We start from the raw sequence: 13795 nt of genomic DNA on the forward strand, positions 1-13795 counted from the left end.
ACAGTTACCTTAGAGCATATTTCGGCCAATTCCATCAACTTGGTAATGAAGCTTATTGGCCAAACGAGCCGTTTTCGATGGTTGCTAACAGGGATTACATCAGAAAATTGGGCATTAACTCACGGAGTCGTAGACCCAATCAAATGGATGTTAGTGAAATAACTTACTCTCGCAAGTGCTCTACATGTAAGCAATATGGCCATGACAAGCGTTCGTGTGGGCAACAAGGCCGTGGTAGTACAAGCACGTCTCGAAGTAATAGAGCCTCTAGAACTTGAAGATTGTATTGTTATTGTAATTTATTATTGTATTGCTTTGAATTAGTATTGTAATTAAATGGAATGAATTATTTTTTAATTAGTATAAACCTCTCGTATTGGATGAGTTATTATTAAATCAAATATTTATATTTGTACATTCAAATATAATAAAACACTTAAATCAAAACCCTATAAATATGACAAGTTTCAAAACTTACTTCGGGGCACTTTAGAACCTCTAAAATGACGATCCAAACGTTTAGGTGGACTTGATGTAATGAGCCGACATTATTGTACGCGAAAAAAGATATTAAGTTTTATATAAAATATTGATATTTTGGGGTTTTGAAACATGACTAATTTTTGCCCAAAGTATGGAAAAAAATGTGATTTGAAAGGTAACACAAAAAAAAAAAAAAAAAAAAAAAAAGAAGACCTCCTTCACGCACGAATTTCGTGCGTGAAAGGCCCAAGTTGCATTTTTGCAGTTTGGTCCTTTCACGTACGAAATTCGTGCGTGAAACCTACTAATGTGTTTTTTTTTTTTTTTTGTGCTAGTTTGATTCAACTTTTTTTTTTGTGCTACAAAAGTCGCGGACTCACATATATGAGGAGCAAAAATTAAAAGACTAGTGCGTTTGAAGGGCAGTCCGCGCAAAAATATGTCATTTTCCCTAACTCCCATTCCCCTCCAAAATATCTTCATATTCAGAGAACAGAGAAATCATCCCTCTGTTCTTTGATGATAGGCTAAAACCCTAAAATTTGAATTGTACCTTCAAATAAATTTAACACAATTTATAAAATTCTCCGTTAGTAATAAACTAAGCTATAGGGTGTGTTTGGTTAGAAGGAAGTTATTTTTCAATTTTTCATGTTTGGTTGGTCAAGACGTTTTGGACAATATTTTCTCTAGAAAAACAAGTTCATTAAAAATAAAAAAAATAACTTCGCTAATGAAGCCTCGGGCACAAGTTTATTTCTGTTCACATGCTCAATTGTCGTGTAAAATATGTGAGTGTCACTAATCAAAATGGTGTTTACTAGACACGCTTTTAAAAAAAATTGGTGCGTACAACAATTTTCATGATCAAGAAGTGTGTACAGAGGATTTGAGTATAAGCTCGAGGGGAAAATTATGCATTAAACCTATCTTAAATAAAGGAAAACATTTAATGTCAAATAGGAAGAGAGATTGAAAATAGAGCAAAAGTGACCCCCAAGGATATGATGCTGTGGTAAAGGAAGTGGGTTGAAAATCGCGAGCTCTCATATTTAAAATTCAACGTCGATCTTGAATTTGATATTCTTCCGGATAAAAAAAAGTGTCCACTTAGTCATTTACACACCCTTAAGAAAATACTAATTTCTAGAAAAAAATGAATAATTTAACTAAATTGCCCCTAATTAAATGGATATTGAGATTTGATCACATAACACTTAATAGGGGCTTTCTTGATTTGATAAGTGGACACTCTTTTTTACTCAAGAATAAAAGGCTAAGTGGACACTCTTTTTTATCCGGAGAGAGTATATTTTTATATATAGAAATAATTCAACTTAAAACTTTCCCTTTTTTACTCATAATGAAATAATTTACAACTACACAAACATATACAGCTTGTTTTAGAGCATAAATTTCCAAAGTCTTTCTCTCACTATACTCCCTCCGTTCACTTTTACATGTCCACTATGAATTTTTCACTGCTCTTAAAAAATAATAAATGAAGTGTGTAATTTACCATAATACTTATATTAATTGATTTATAATTTTATTGGACTTGAAATGTGATTTGAAATGAGTAATTTATTGGATAAAATTTAAAATAATTTATCTTTTCTTAACGTGCTAAAAGTGACAAGTAAAAGTAAAAATCTATTTTTATAATATAAAGTAAACGAAGGGAGTATTCCCTTCGTTCACTTTTAATTCTAAAAATAGATTTTCACTTTTAAAACTTATCACTTTTAGCATATCAAAATAAGACAATTTTTTTCTTCTATTTTACTCATAATATTAATTACTCATTTCAAATTATTTTTAAAATTTAATAAAAATATACACTAATTAATATAAACATATTAATAAATTATGCATTTCACTTCTTATTTCTTCAACAACCTAAAAATTCAAAGTAGGCACGTATGAGTGAACTGAGAGTGTACTTCATTAGGTGGGGTGCAAGTGTAAATGTGTCATTTTCACATTTTCATAGTAGTAGTACAAAACATAGAAAAAGTCAACTAGTTCGTAGGTTTGCCATAGTTTGCTTCCTATGTCGACGATTCTTGATTCACTCGCCTTCTCTTCTTCCCTTCTTTCCTCTAATAATCTCCGCCCATCGCCACCGTGTTCCGCCACATGGCACCGCCGTTCCTCTCTCAAAATCACCGGTTTTTCAAGATCCTATGCACCAACAACAACAAAAAATCATTTTAGTAATAATGAAGTTTCACTTGTATCTTCTTCTTCAAGGATTTATCGTCGCATTAGTAGTGTCTCTGGTGAAGCTTCTGATATCTCCTTCGATGGTTCGTTTCCCATTCATTCACCTTTTTAGAGCCTTTTTTAATACTCACTCAGTACCAATTTATGCGATATTTTTCGCTTTTATGGTTTGTTCCTGTTCATTCCCCTTTTTAATGCTTTTTTACTAGTCTCTGTCTCAATTTAGGAATATTTTTCGCTTTTATGATTTGTTCCTGTTCATTCCCCTTTTTAATGCTTTTTTACTAGTCTCTGTCTCAATCTATGTGATATTTTTTACTTTTATGGTTTGTTCCTGTTCATTCCCTTTTTAATGCCTTTTTACTGCTCCATGTGTTTCAACTTACGTGATACCTTTGGCTTTTATGGTTTGTTCCTGTTCATTCCCCTTTTTAATGCCTTTTTATTACTTTCTGTCTCAATTTATGTGATATTTTTTGCTCTTATGGTTTGTTCCTGTTCATTCCCCTTTTTAATGCTTTATTACTGCTTTCTGTCTCAATTTATGTGATATTTTTCGCTTTTATGTTTTGTTCCCGTGCATTCCCCTTTTTAATGCTTTTTTACTGGTCTCTGTCTCGATTTATGTGATATTTTTTGCTTTTATGATTTGTTCCTGTTCATTCCCTTTTTAATGCCTTTTTACTGCTCCATGTGTTTCAACTTACGTGATACCTTTGGCTTTTATGGTTTGTTCCTGTTCATTCCCCTTTTTAATGCTTTTTTACTAGTCTCTGTATCAATTTATGTGATATTTTTTGCTTTTATGGTTTGTTCCTGTTCATTCCCTTTTTACTGCTCCATGTGTTTCAACTTACGTGATACCTTTGGCTTTTATGGTTTGTTCCTGTTCATTCCCCTTTTTAATGCCTTTTTACTACTTTCTGTCTCAATTTATGTGATATTTTTCGCTCTTATGGTTTGTTCCTGTTCATTCCCCTTTTTAATGCTTTATTACTACTTTCTGTCTCAATTTATGTGATATTTTTCGCTTTTATGTTTTGTTCCCGTGCATTCCCCTTTTTAATGCTTTTTTACTACTCCATGTGTTTCAATTATGTGATACCTTTGGCTTCTTGAGATTCAAACTGAGTCAGCTTTGATGAACATTTTAAATTGTAAGGATTGCATCTCATAGTATTTTTTGCATAGTTTTTGAATTTCTATATTTTAATTTGAAAATATTGAGTTGATCTAAATTAATTTAGCTTCGAAGATAAGTTGAATGACTGTCAATAAGTAAAAGCTGTCACATAAATTGTGTGATATTTTTCGCTTTTCGTATATTCAGACTGGGTGAACTTTGACGAACATTTTGAAATGTTTTTTTTTTCATATTGAAATGAGAAGAATTGCATCATATAGTGTTTTAGTATAGTTTCTGAATATCTAAATTTTAGTTTTAAGATATTGAGTTGATCTAATTCAATTTAGTTTGAAAGATTGGTTGAATTGACTCTCAATAAGGGAAAACTGTCACATAAATTGGGACAGAGGGAGTACTAGATTTCTCAGAAGATTCTTCTTTTTTTTATTTTTTTGAATTTCCGGCTGCAATTGTTTGCTATGTAGATTTATGTGTTGCGATACATTAGTTAAGGGCTAATGAAAATTGACTGCGATGTAATAAGAAGCTGTTTGTTTTTTCACTCATGTTATATTATTCAACTTATATAGTGTAAACGAGTTTGAATATAATCTATATGCATCCAATCCCGTTTGGCCGACCTCGTTAAATCCTTGTGTAATTGTTTTTTTTCTCTATTTGATTTGATTGTGTGACTGTGTGATTGTGAGCTAGTTAACCCACGATCTTCCGCAACAGAATCCAACGTCTCTAAGGACTAGTTTGGTGCAATCTAAATCCGCTTCTTAAAATAACGGATCCGCCTTTGTCGATAAATCACAGCCGAGCTTAACATTTCAATGTTGTTGCTTCTTGTAAATGGGTTGATATCACCTACACACTAAGTACATTTGAGCTCCTTATGTTGCTTAGTTGAATAATATGCAACTGCTTTTGTAGACCGTTTTCATTTTAGCCTGAGAAGCAAAAGAATGGGCCTTTTTTTGTTTTTCTTGATATTGTAAACTCCGTCCCAGAACTTCCCTACCCAGGCGCATGGACCCCCAAGACTAAACCAATCACAAAGGATTACAAGGGGTGAATTTTCTTAGTTAGGTGATTACTTAGTATAGGACATGAAATGACATGTGATTTAACAATAGTCATATCTTCTTGATGGGCAAATCAAGATGGCATGAAGGCCCAAAAGATCTAATACCGACATGGTATTACTACCAGCTGTTGAAATCCTCAGAACTGCGTAGCTGATTTCAGACATACTTGATTGAAGGGATGGACAAAGATTCTTGGAGAATCGTCCAGTACAATGAGAAGCACATCTAGGTAAGGAGGAAAAATTTAGGTAGTCTGAGCTGAAGAAGTGAATATCTCATGAAAAATATGATGTAGAATAAAATGCTATGGAGCACTGTCTGAATCAAGTGTTATCTACGAGAGGAGTTTTGACAAATAGAAGGTAGATTAGTCTGTAGAGCGAGTGTTTAGCATTTGTTTTGAATATTTCATTGTAGGTTTGAGATGGATACGTCCAGTCAACTTTTCAATTAATATTTAATACCCGAGAGCTTTTCCCAAACATGGATAAGTCCTTCAGAATTTCTGCTTGATTCTTTGTATGAACATTTTAGTCATATAGTTGGTGGAACACGAATGTCGAGGAAAACAGACCTATTCTATGCCCTTCAGAATGGCCCTCATCACCATTCTTTGGGGACTGGAAAATGCCTTAGTGAAGATAAAATATTTTTTGAGAATGCTTGTTAATACCTCAGTGAAGATAATGTGATATCTTTTTCTATTTACGACCAAGAATCGCTAGGACCTCCAGGCTCCAGCACGGTTCGGAACTCTGGATAATGGGCCAGATAAAGTTTTCTATTTTCTTGTTTCCAAAAAGAGATGACATTGGTAAACCAGATAATCAGGGGACAAAATCAGAAAATAAAGATCGCATAGAACAAACTAGTAACATGCTTTTTGTCCTACATTTGTTGTGACTATTTTTTTCAACTACATTTATTGTGATTATTTGGATCTTATTCAACTTGTAAGGAGTTCTTCTTGCTGTTGCTCTTTTCTCTTCTTTTTGGGTTTGGCCATCATGTTAAATCATCCGAAGTAGATAAGGGGCTTAGGTTTGGGATTATATGTTGTGTTTGCTGCAAGACTGATGGTAGAGCAGCTAGGGGCTTATTGAGAAGAAAGGTGATTGATAGTCTTAACAGGTGTTTGCATTGTCTATCATCTATTACTCCCTCTGTTTTAATTTGTTTGTCTTACTTTTCTTTTTAGTCTGTTTAAAAAAGAATGTATCTTTCCTAATTTTGGCAACTCTTTAATTTCAACATCTCGCATGGCATGCTCAAGACCACCAGAGTAAAGGACATTTTGATATATTATGCATATCTTTAGTTTAAGATCATAAGATTCAAAAGTCTTTTTTACTTTGTTAAACTTCGTGTCTAGTCAAACTTAGACAAACAAATTTAAAACAGATGGAGTATGATTCTCTCTAGAGAGGGATACGAGGCAATTAGCAAATGGGCGTCTTTCTCTAGGGGGGTAGTGGCTCGTTAAGCTTGCAACGTCTCTCTTCTTAGAGAGACGGTGATATGACTATTTTGAGTGGTGGCGTATTTCTAGGTTAGTGGCTTGTTAAGTTGACATTATATGTATACTTGAAAGATATTGATGTGGCTATTTTGCATGTGACCACAGTTGCGGAGCAAGCATGTTGGTTATGGTTGATATAAAAACTGTGTGGCCTTAAAGCTGTGGTAATAAAAAATACTAAGTGATTTTCATGGTAGGAGATCATAGGAAGATAGTGACTGGCCTTGGAGCAAAGGACTGCTCATAGTAAAATTGAAAGCTTCTAGAGCTAGTGTGAGCTAAAGAAAGGAACATCTTCTTTTCGATGATTTTTTAGCAAACAAGTTTTGTTCCACGTGCTGTGAAGGATAAGAATGATTTGTGCAATACTTCTCCATAATGACAAACAAGTTTGCTAGCTCGTGTCCTTTATATTTCTTTGTAATTATCTTTTTCTAAATCTCTTGGGGCAAAAGAAATGAGAATTGTTGGACACAATTGGTTACTTACAACTTGAATTTTATTACTCTCTCTGTTTACTTTTACTTGTCCGGTATTCTAAAAATACATGTTCACTTTTACTAATTCTTTTCCCGTTTTACCCTTAACATTTATTTCCTAATTCATTTACCAAGACTTCTTGAAATGTTAATGGTCAACTTTAGCTAACCAATGTTTAACATTGGGATTGACACATGACTGAACCTCTTCATTAACCCACTTACTACCTTAGAAATATATGGAGAACTTACTCCTCTTAAAGTCATCTTTTGTTCTCTAAAACAAAAGGGCAGCCCGGTGCACTAAGCTCCCGCTATGCGCGGGGTCCGGTTCTCTACTTTGGAATATTTTGATGATTGTATCTTGTAATCATTGGTGCTTGAACTCTCACTTTCGTGGAGCATTTTTTATAGAGTAATGTTTTGGTGGGAAAATAAAATTATTGTATAAAATGAAAAAGTCTAAATTGTTTGACTCCAAAAAAAATTCAAGTTTTTAAACTAAAGAGACGGATGAGTTATGCAAAGTGTTGATATCTATAAAAAATTAATGTTGAAACTTGAACATCATATTGGCTTTAATTATCAAGTTTGGGACTTTGATTTCAATTATTGAGACTTAGGTATCAATTAATATGGGTATTGTGGTAAAATAGCCATGTCAATCATCGGGTAAAACCTTGAATTACCCGTGGTGCACTTGCGGGAAACTCCTTGCCGAGGGCCTGTGCACCCCCGGAATTAGTCGGGGCTCAAAGAGACCCGGACACCCGGTGCTTAATAAAAAAAAATAGCCATGTCAATCATTGTTTCTTAAGGAGCTGCAAAGTCCAAACTGGACAAGTAAAAGTGAAAGGAGGGAGTAATATCTAAGATATTTCAATGAAGAATCTAGAGGATTCAAAGAGTTGTAGACAATTGAAAGTAGAACTCTAGGAGTGAGAAGCCTAGAAGCATTCTAGAAGTTACATATCTAGAATTAAGTGGAAGGTGTAATTCTGGAATATTACCTCCACTAGATTTTTCCATCACCACCTATAAAAGAGGTGGTCATTTGAATTGTATGTGTTCTCAAACAAAGAATGTGCGCTCTAAGTAAAGAGTGAGTGCTCAAGCAAGCAAGATGTGAGGGCTCAAGTGAGAAATAAGAGAGAGCAACAAAGAGAGTTGCTAAGTGTGAATGCAAAAGAAAGTGAGTGTAAGAATTGCAAGACCGAAGCTGGTCCTTACTTTGTAATATTCCACCGTTCACTTTTACTTGTCTAGTTTAGACTTTCCATGCCCCTTAAGAAACAATGATTGACATGACTGTTTTTTTTTTTTTACCACAATACCAATATTAATAGGTGCTTAATCTCAATAATTGAAATCAAAGTACCAAACGTGGTTATTAAAGTCAATATGATGTTCCAAGTTTCAACTTTAATTTTTTTATAGATTTCAGCACTTTACATAATTTTTTTTTGTTTAAAATTTATTTTTGTAAGATTTAAGCACTTTACATAACTCATTTGTCTCGTTAGTTTAAAAGCTTGAAATCTTTTTGGAGCCAAACAATTTAGACTTTTTAAATTTATACAATAATTTAAATTTTTCGTCAAAACATTAGTCTATAAAGAATGTTTCACTGTAGTGAGAGTTCAAACAACAATAGATACAATTATTCCAAAGCAGAAAATAAAAGATGACTTTGAGCCCGTTTGGATTGGCTTATAAGTTGCTTATAAGCTGTTTTCAGCTTTTTTGAGTGTTTGGCTGACCAGCTTAAAGTCATTTTGTGCTTAAAATAAGCTCAAAAAAATAATTGGGCCCATTTGACTTAGCTTATCTAAAGTAGCTTATAAGCTGTTTCAGCTTATAAGCCAAAAAAATAAGTTAGACTACCCCAACTTATTTTTTTTAGCTTGTTTGCAGCTTATAGGCATAAGCCCATCCAAACAGGCTCTTTAAGTGGAGTAAGTTACTCCATATTTTTAATACGATAACGGTAGTAAGTGGGTTAATAAAAAGGTTGAGTCATGTGCCAATCCCAATATTAAGCATTGGTTAGCTAAAATTGACCATTAACATTTCAAGAAGTCTTGGTAAATGAATTAGGAAATAAATGTTAAGGGTAGAACAGGAAAAAAAATGCTTTCTCTTGATATGCTAAAAGTGAAAATGTATTTTTAGAATACTGAACAAGTAAAAGTGAACAGAGGGCGTAATTAATTGGTGATGAATTCTTGACAAGGAATTCCCTTCCCTTCAGATGGGCCTGGGATGCAATGTAGAGTAATGAAAAAGACTGCTGTGAATTTTCTTCCAGCAAATACACCAAATAAGCATTAATGTAAAAATTGTTTGCTTTCCCTGGTGGATGTTGAGAGGCTGTGCAGTGAGTCACAATTAATCAGTTAGCTTAAATGTCCTTGGATGCAAGATGACGAAATTGAGGAAAAAAGGGAAGTTGCGGAAGAAAACATTTGAGCTATCCATTTGATTCTTAGCTTTTTGTCATTCAATGAATGCATAATTTTTCAGATTTACTTTCTCCAAATGAGATGTAGAACTAGCAAGTATTAGGTTCTTGAGACCTTTTACTGACGTTATTGCTTCCTCACATTTAGATTGAACCTCAGCAATTTATCCTGTGGTTTCACATGTGATTCCAAAAAGAATTGAGTGTACGTCTATTTTGTTGAAAACTTGGACTAGTAAATTTTCTCGATATGATTCTATAACTCACACTTCCTAAGTGCCTGTAATATATTTATATTCAAATTGTTGCTGTTACTAGTGTAAAGGTAGCCAATCTTTGTTTTTTCATTTCTTAGAAACTGTTTTAGATGGTATTCTTCTTTATGATACAGGAGTAGATGAATAAAAATTCCTTCTGGTGTTATGAATGTTCTTTTTGCTTGGCTTTTGGGGATGGGATGGGGTGTGTGTGTGTGTGGAGGGAGACTGAATACAAACTTAAAATAATGAAGGGTGTCTTAGTATACACTAAGGGGTCGTTTGGTAGGATGTATTAGGTAAAATAATGTTGGTATAAAATTTTACTACAATGTTTGGTTGCAAATTTATGTCTGGTACAACAATTACCAGTATTACTTATACACCCTGTTCAGTACTATTCTTATAGTATAGAACCTATTCAGTATTATTTAGAAATTGTGTGATGCATGCTATTTTTAATACAACAAACCGTCAGAATAATAATCTCAACATTACTAATCCTAGCATAACTTTTCTTCGAACCAAACGACCCCTAAATATTGTCCTTGGAGGCAGCATTAGTCTGTTTTTTTTTTTTTTTGAAGTGATGAATTCATCAGTGGTTGGAAGTTTTCTTGAACTGGTGAATTTTGTTTTGCTTCCTGGTCAAACTTTACCTAATCTTCTTCTGTTGGTTCATTTTCTTCTTCTTTTCAGTTCCTACCGTGACAGAAGAAACATGGGATTCGCTTGTTCTCAACGCTACTGAACCTGTGGTGGTCGAGTTTTGGGCTCCCTGGTGTGGACCATGTCGCATGTTCCATCCAGTAATCAGTGAACTGGCAAAGCAATATGTAGGAAGAGCAAGGTGCCTCAAATTGAATACCGATGACAGTCCTTCTGTAGCATCCAGATATGGAATTCGAAGCATCCCAACAATCATGATCTTCGTTAACGGAGAGAAGAAAGATGCTATCATTGGTGCTGTACCAAAAACCAGTCTAACTGCCAGCATAGACAAATACTTGTAGAAGCTGTTGAATGGTAAGCGAAAGGTACACTTGATTTTGTTGTCATAGTGATACTAGATTTTCCTTTCCTGTTATAGTATCACTATCTGTTAACCCTCTTGATGTTGAATGGATCCTGTACTAGATTTCAGTCAGTTATATGAAGTCCATTGTTTTTTGTTTTCTGGTCTTTAATCGATGTTTTTACCGGAATGAGAGGCGTTAATATTGAACCATAAAAGTATATTCCGCCTGAATATTAAAATTTGGGTTGGCGATATTGGATTAAAGTTGTAGCTCTATCCACCTTCGCGCAAGCAAACTTTGGGCGGGTTGATTCACGATCATATATTATGGCATTAACATGTTTTGACCATGGATATGTGGCTTATGCAACACAGAGTCCTGTCCTATTACTCATCTTATGTTGACCAAGTATATTTGGACGAGTTAGGTTATGATCCCGGGACTTATCCATATTTATTTAAATCACTGGATGTGGAGTTTCTTTACATTTATTATGTACTCCCTCCGTCCATTTTTTACTTGTCCTCTATATTAAAAATAAATGTTCACTTTTTTTTTTGAGTTAAAACGTAGATGTCCACTTTTACTTGTCCAGTTTAGAAAACCAAGATAGAATTTAACACTTAGTTCCTAATTTGCCCTTATTATTTACTTTAATCACTTCTCAATGCATTTCCCAAAACATTATATTTATTATATTCAAAGGGTGATACGGTAAAATTGTCATTTTATTTTTGGCTCCTTAATAGGCGTGTCAAGTCAATACATGACAAGTAAAAATGGACGGAGGGAGTACATAATAAGTGTAATGAAACTCCACATCCAGTGATTTAAATATCAAGTCCACCTTCATCACCTCTTGAGACTCTATACTGTGTCCAACTGCTCTTCTAGAAATAAAGTCATTTTGAAGGTTTGAATTACTACTATTAAGGAGAGTGAGATAATGATGAAAGAGGGGTGGAATTATATAATCTGTAATTTTTACTACATGCTGAATGGTGGAGGCTTACATTATAGACGAAAATTGACCCCCGAAGAAAAAAAAAAAGACACAGGGAGAGAAGAAGAATTAGGATGGTAGGTGTATTGCATCCAAATGTCAAGTCCCCCAATGATAGAACTCTTTGTTTATGACTGATTGTTTTCACGTATTTTAGCTACCTATTTTATTTGGGCGTCCACTGTCTCCTACCAGCACTAATATCGAGTAACTTTCTTCTACCAAAACTTAGACGAATAACTTTCTTCTACCAAAACTTAGACAAATGAAGAAAAAAAATTACATACTTCAATGTTCCTGTTCCAATGTATACTTTCCTTTTTAGTCTAAATAGACTATATTTTTTATATTTATAAATAATTTTATTTTGAACTTCTCCTTTTATATATATATATATATATAGAGAGAGAGAGACTTATTTTATATCATAAATTTATATTTAAAACTATATATTTAAATTATGACCAATTAAAATATATCACATAAATTGAAATAAAAGAAAAGTATTGCCCACTCCGGGATTTATTAAACGAAAAAGGGCCAAAATTACCCCTGAACTTTGGGAAATAGGTCATTCATACCCTTCGTTATACTATAGGGCCAATTATACCCTTACCGTTATACTATAGGGCCAATTATACCCTTACCATTATACTATAGTCCAGATATACCTTTATGTTAAAAGGCCTGCCACGTGGCATCATCCTAGACGCCCAACCTATTTTTCCTCTCAAATAATTTTTTACCCACCAACTTAACCCAACCCGACCCGAATATAATTTTTTCACCCAACCTATTTTCTTTTCTCTTTCTTACTCTCTTCTTCTTCCTCCATACCCAACTCCTCCATGTCCACCATCTTTGATCCCTCACCCTAGCTCCTCCATGTCATTCTATTTTTTGTTTTTGGGACCAGGTTCTAAATTAGTATTCTAACTATTAAAAAATTGTCACGCCATTAATTCTTTAAGATGACCGTCGAAGTACAAAATCGGCAGGAACAAGTTCATTCCAGAGCCCATTTTATACCCGATCTGAAGTAACCTTTCTGGATTGTGAAAGACGGTAAGGTACCAATTTCGTGAAACTTATTCCTAATGCAACATTCTGCATATTAAAGAGCTCTTGTGGCACAGTGATGTTTCTGAATAGTTGCTGCAATAGCTCGGAAGAGCATAAATATTCTGCAGCTGCATCAGAGTTTTGCATGTCATATAAAAACACCATTTATGATGTCAAATGCTTATGATATAGCTGTTGCTTTGATGATTACGAACTCAAATGTTCCAGTTCACCAAAGTTACAGACCAACCAGTGCGTGGGAAGGGGCAAGCTATTCTATCATCCACAATCCTATCTCCATGTTCAAAAGAAACTCATCAAGCTATTTTCAAAAAAACAAAAAAGAGAATGACATGGAGGAGCTGGGGTGAGGGATCGGAGATGGTGGACATGGAGGAAGAAGAAGAGTAAGAAAGAGAAAAGAAAATGGGTTGGGTGAAAAAATTATACCCGGGTTGGGTTAGGTTAAGTTGGTGGGTAAAAAATTATTTGGGAGAACAAATGGGCTGGGCGTCTAGGATGATGCCACGTGACAGGCTGTTTAACATAAGGGTATATCTGGACCATAGTATAATGATAAGGGTATATCTGGACCATAGTATAATGATAAGGGTATAATTGATCCTATAATATAACGAAGGGTATGAATGAACTATTTTCCAAAGTTCAGGGGTAATTTTGATCCTTTTCCGTTTATTAAAAGTTGAAGCGTTACAAGTATTCAAAATTGACAAATGACAAATGATGTGGGCTCTTCTAGAACCAAAGTTGAACAAAAAATCAAGGGAGCTCTCATAATTTATGAGGAAACAAGTGGTGCGCGCTATTTTTCCTGTAAGAGTTGTCAATTTTCTTTCTAGAACTAGAACATTCTAGGATTTTCGAACCATGTCTTATGCTCCCATTTTCAAGTCTAAGACAGCAAATTTCTACTTGGACATAGATATTACTCGCTCCGTTTGAAAATCCAAAGGCGCTACTTCAATTCAAGCGCAAGCTCCCTTTCTATTGCATAACTTCAAAAAGCTATAAACAAAGTACTAAAGTGATTGCGGGAATGATGCGC

General features: G+C 34.2%; 1 protein-coding gene across 4 annotated transcripts; it reads left to right on the plus strand.

Moving 5' to 3' along the window:
* Positions 1 to 2422: 2422 nt before the first annotated feature.
* Positions 2423 to 10819, plus strand: LOC132630354 (thioredoxin M5, chloroplastic-like). Of its 4 annotated transcripts, none has more exons than XM_060345936.1 (2): positions 2423 to 2792; positions 10345 to 10819. In XM_060345936.1, the coding sequence occupies exons 1-2, from the start codon at positions 2537 to 2539 to the stop codon at positions 10656 to 10658; spliced, it is 570 nt and encodes a 189-aa protein (XP_060201919.1). In that variant the 5' UTR covers positions 2423 to 2536; the 3' UTR covers positions 10659 to 10819. The 4 variants fall into 4 exon arrangements, with proteins under 4 accessions (XP_060201919.1, XP_060201927.1, XP_060201924.1 ...); XM_060345944.1 differs by lacking the exon at positions 2423 to 2792 and adding an exon at positions 8012 to 8119; XM_060345941.1 differs by lacking the exon at positions 2423 to 2792 and adding an exon at positions 8033 to 8160.
* The last annotated feature ends 2976 nt before the right edge of the window (positions 10820 to 13795 follow it).

The sequence above is a fragment of the Lycium barbarum genome, chromosome 1 (assembly GCF_019175385.1).
Source record: "Lycium barbarum isolate Lr01 chromosome 1, ASM1917538v2, whole genome shotgun sequence".
Taxonomy (NCBI): Eukaryota; Viridiplantae; Streptophyta; class Magnoliopsida; order Solanales; family Solanaceae; genus Lycium; species Lycium barbarum.

Coding starts and splice junctions, on each gene's coding strand:
- LOC132630354 (XM_060345936.1), top strand. CDS start 2,537: ATGTCGACGATTCTTGATTCACTCGCCTTCTCTTCTTCCCTTCTTTCC. Junction 2,793..10,344: donor TTCTGATATCTCCTTCGATG/GTTCGTTTCCCA, acceptor TCTTCTTTTCAG/TTCCTACCGTGACAGAAGAA.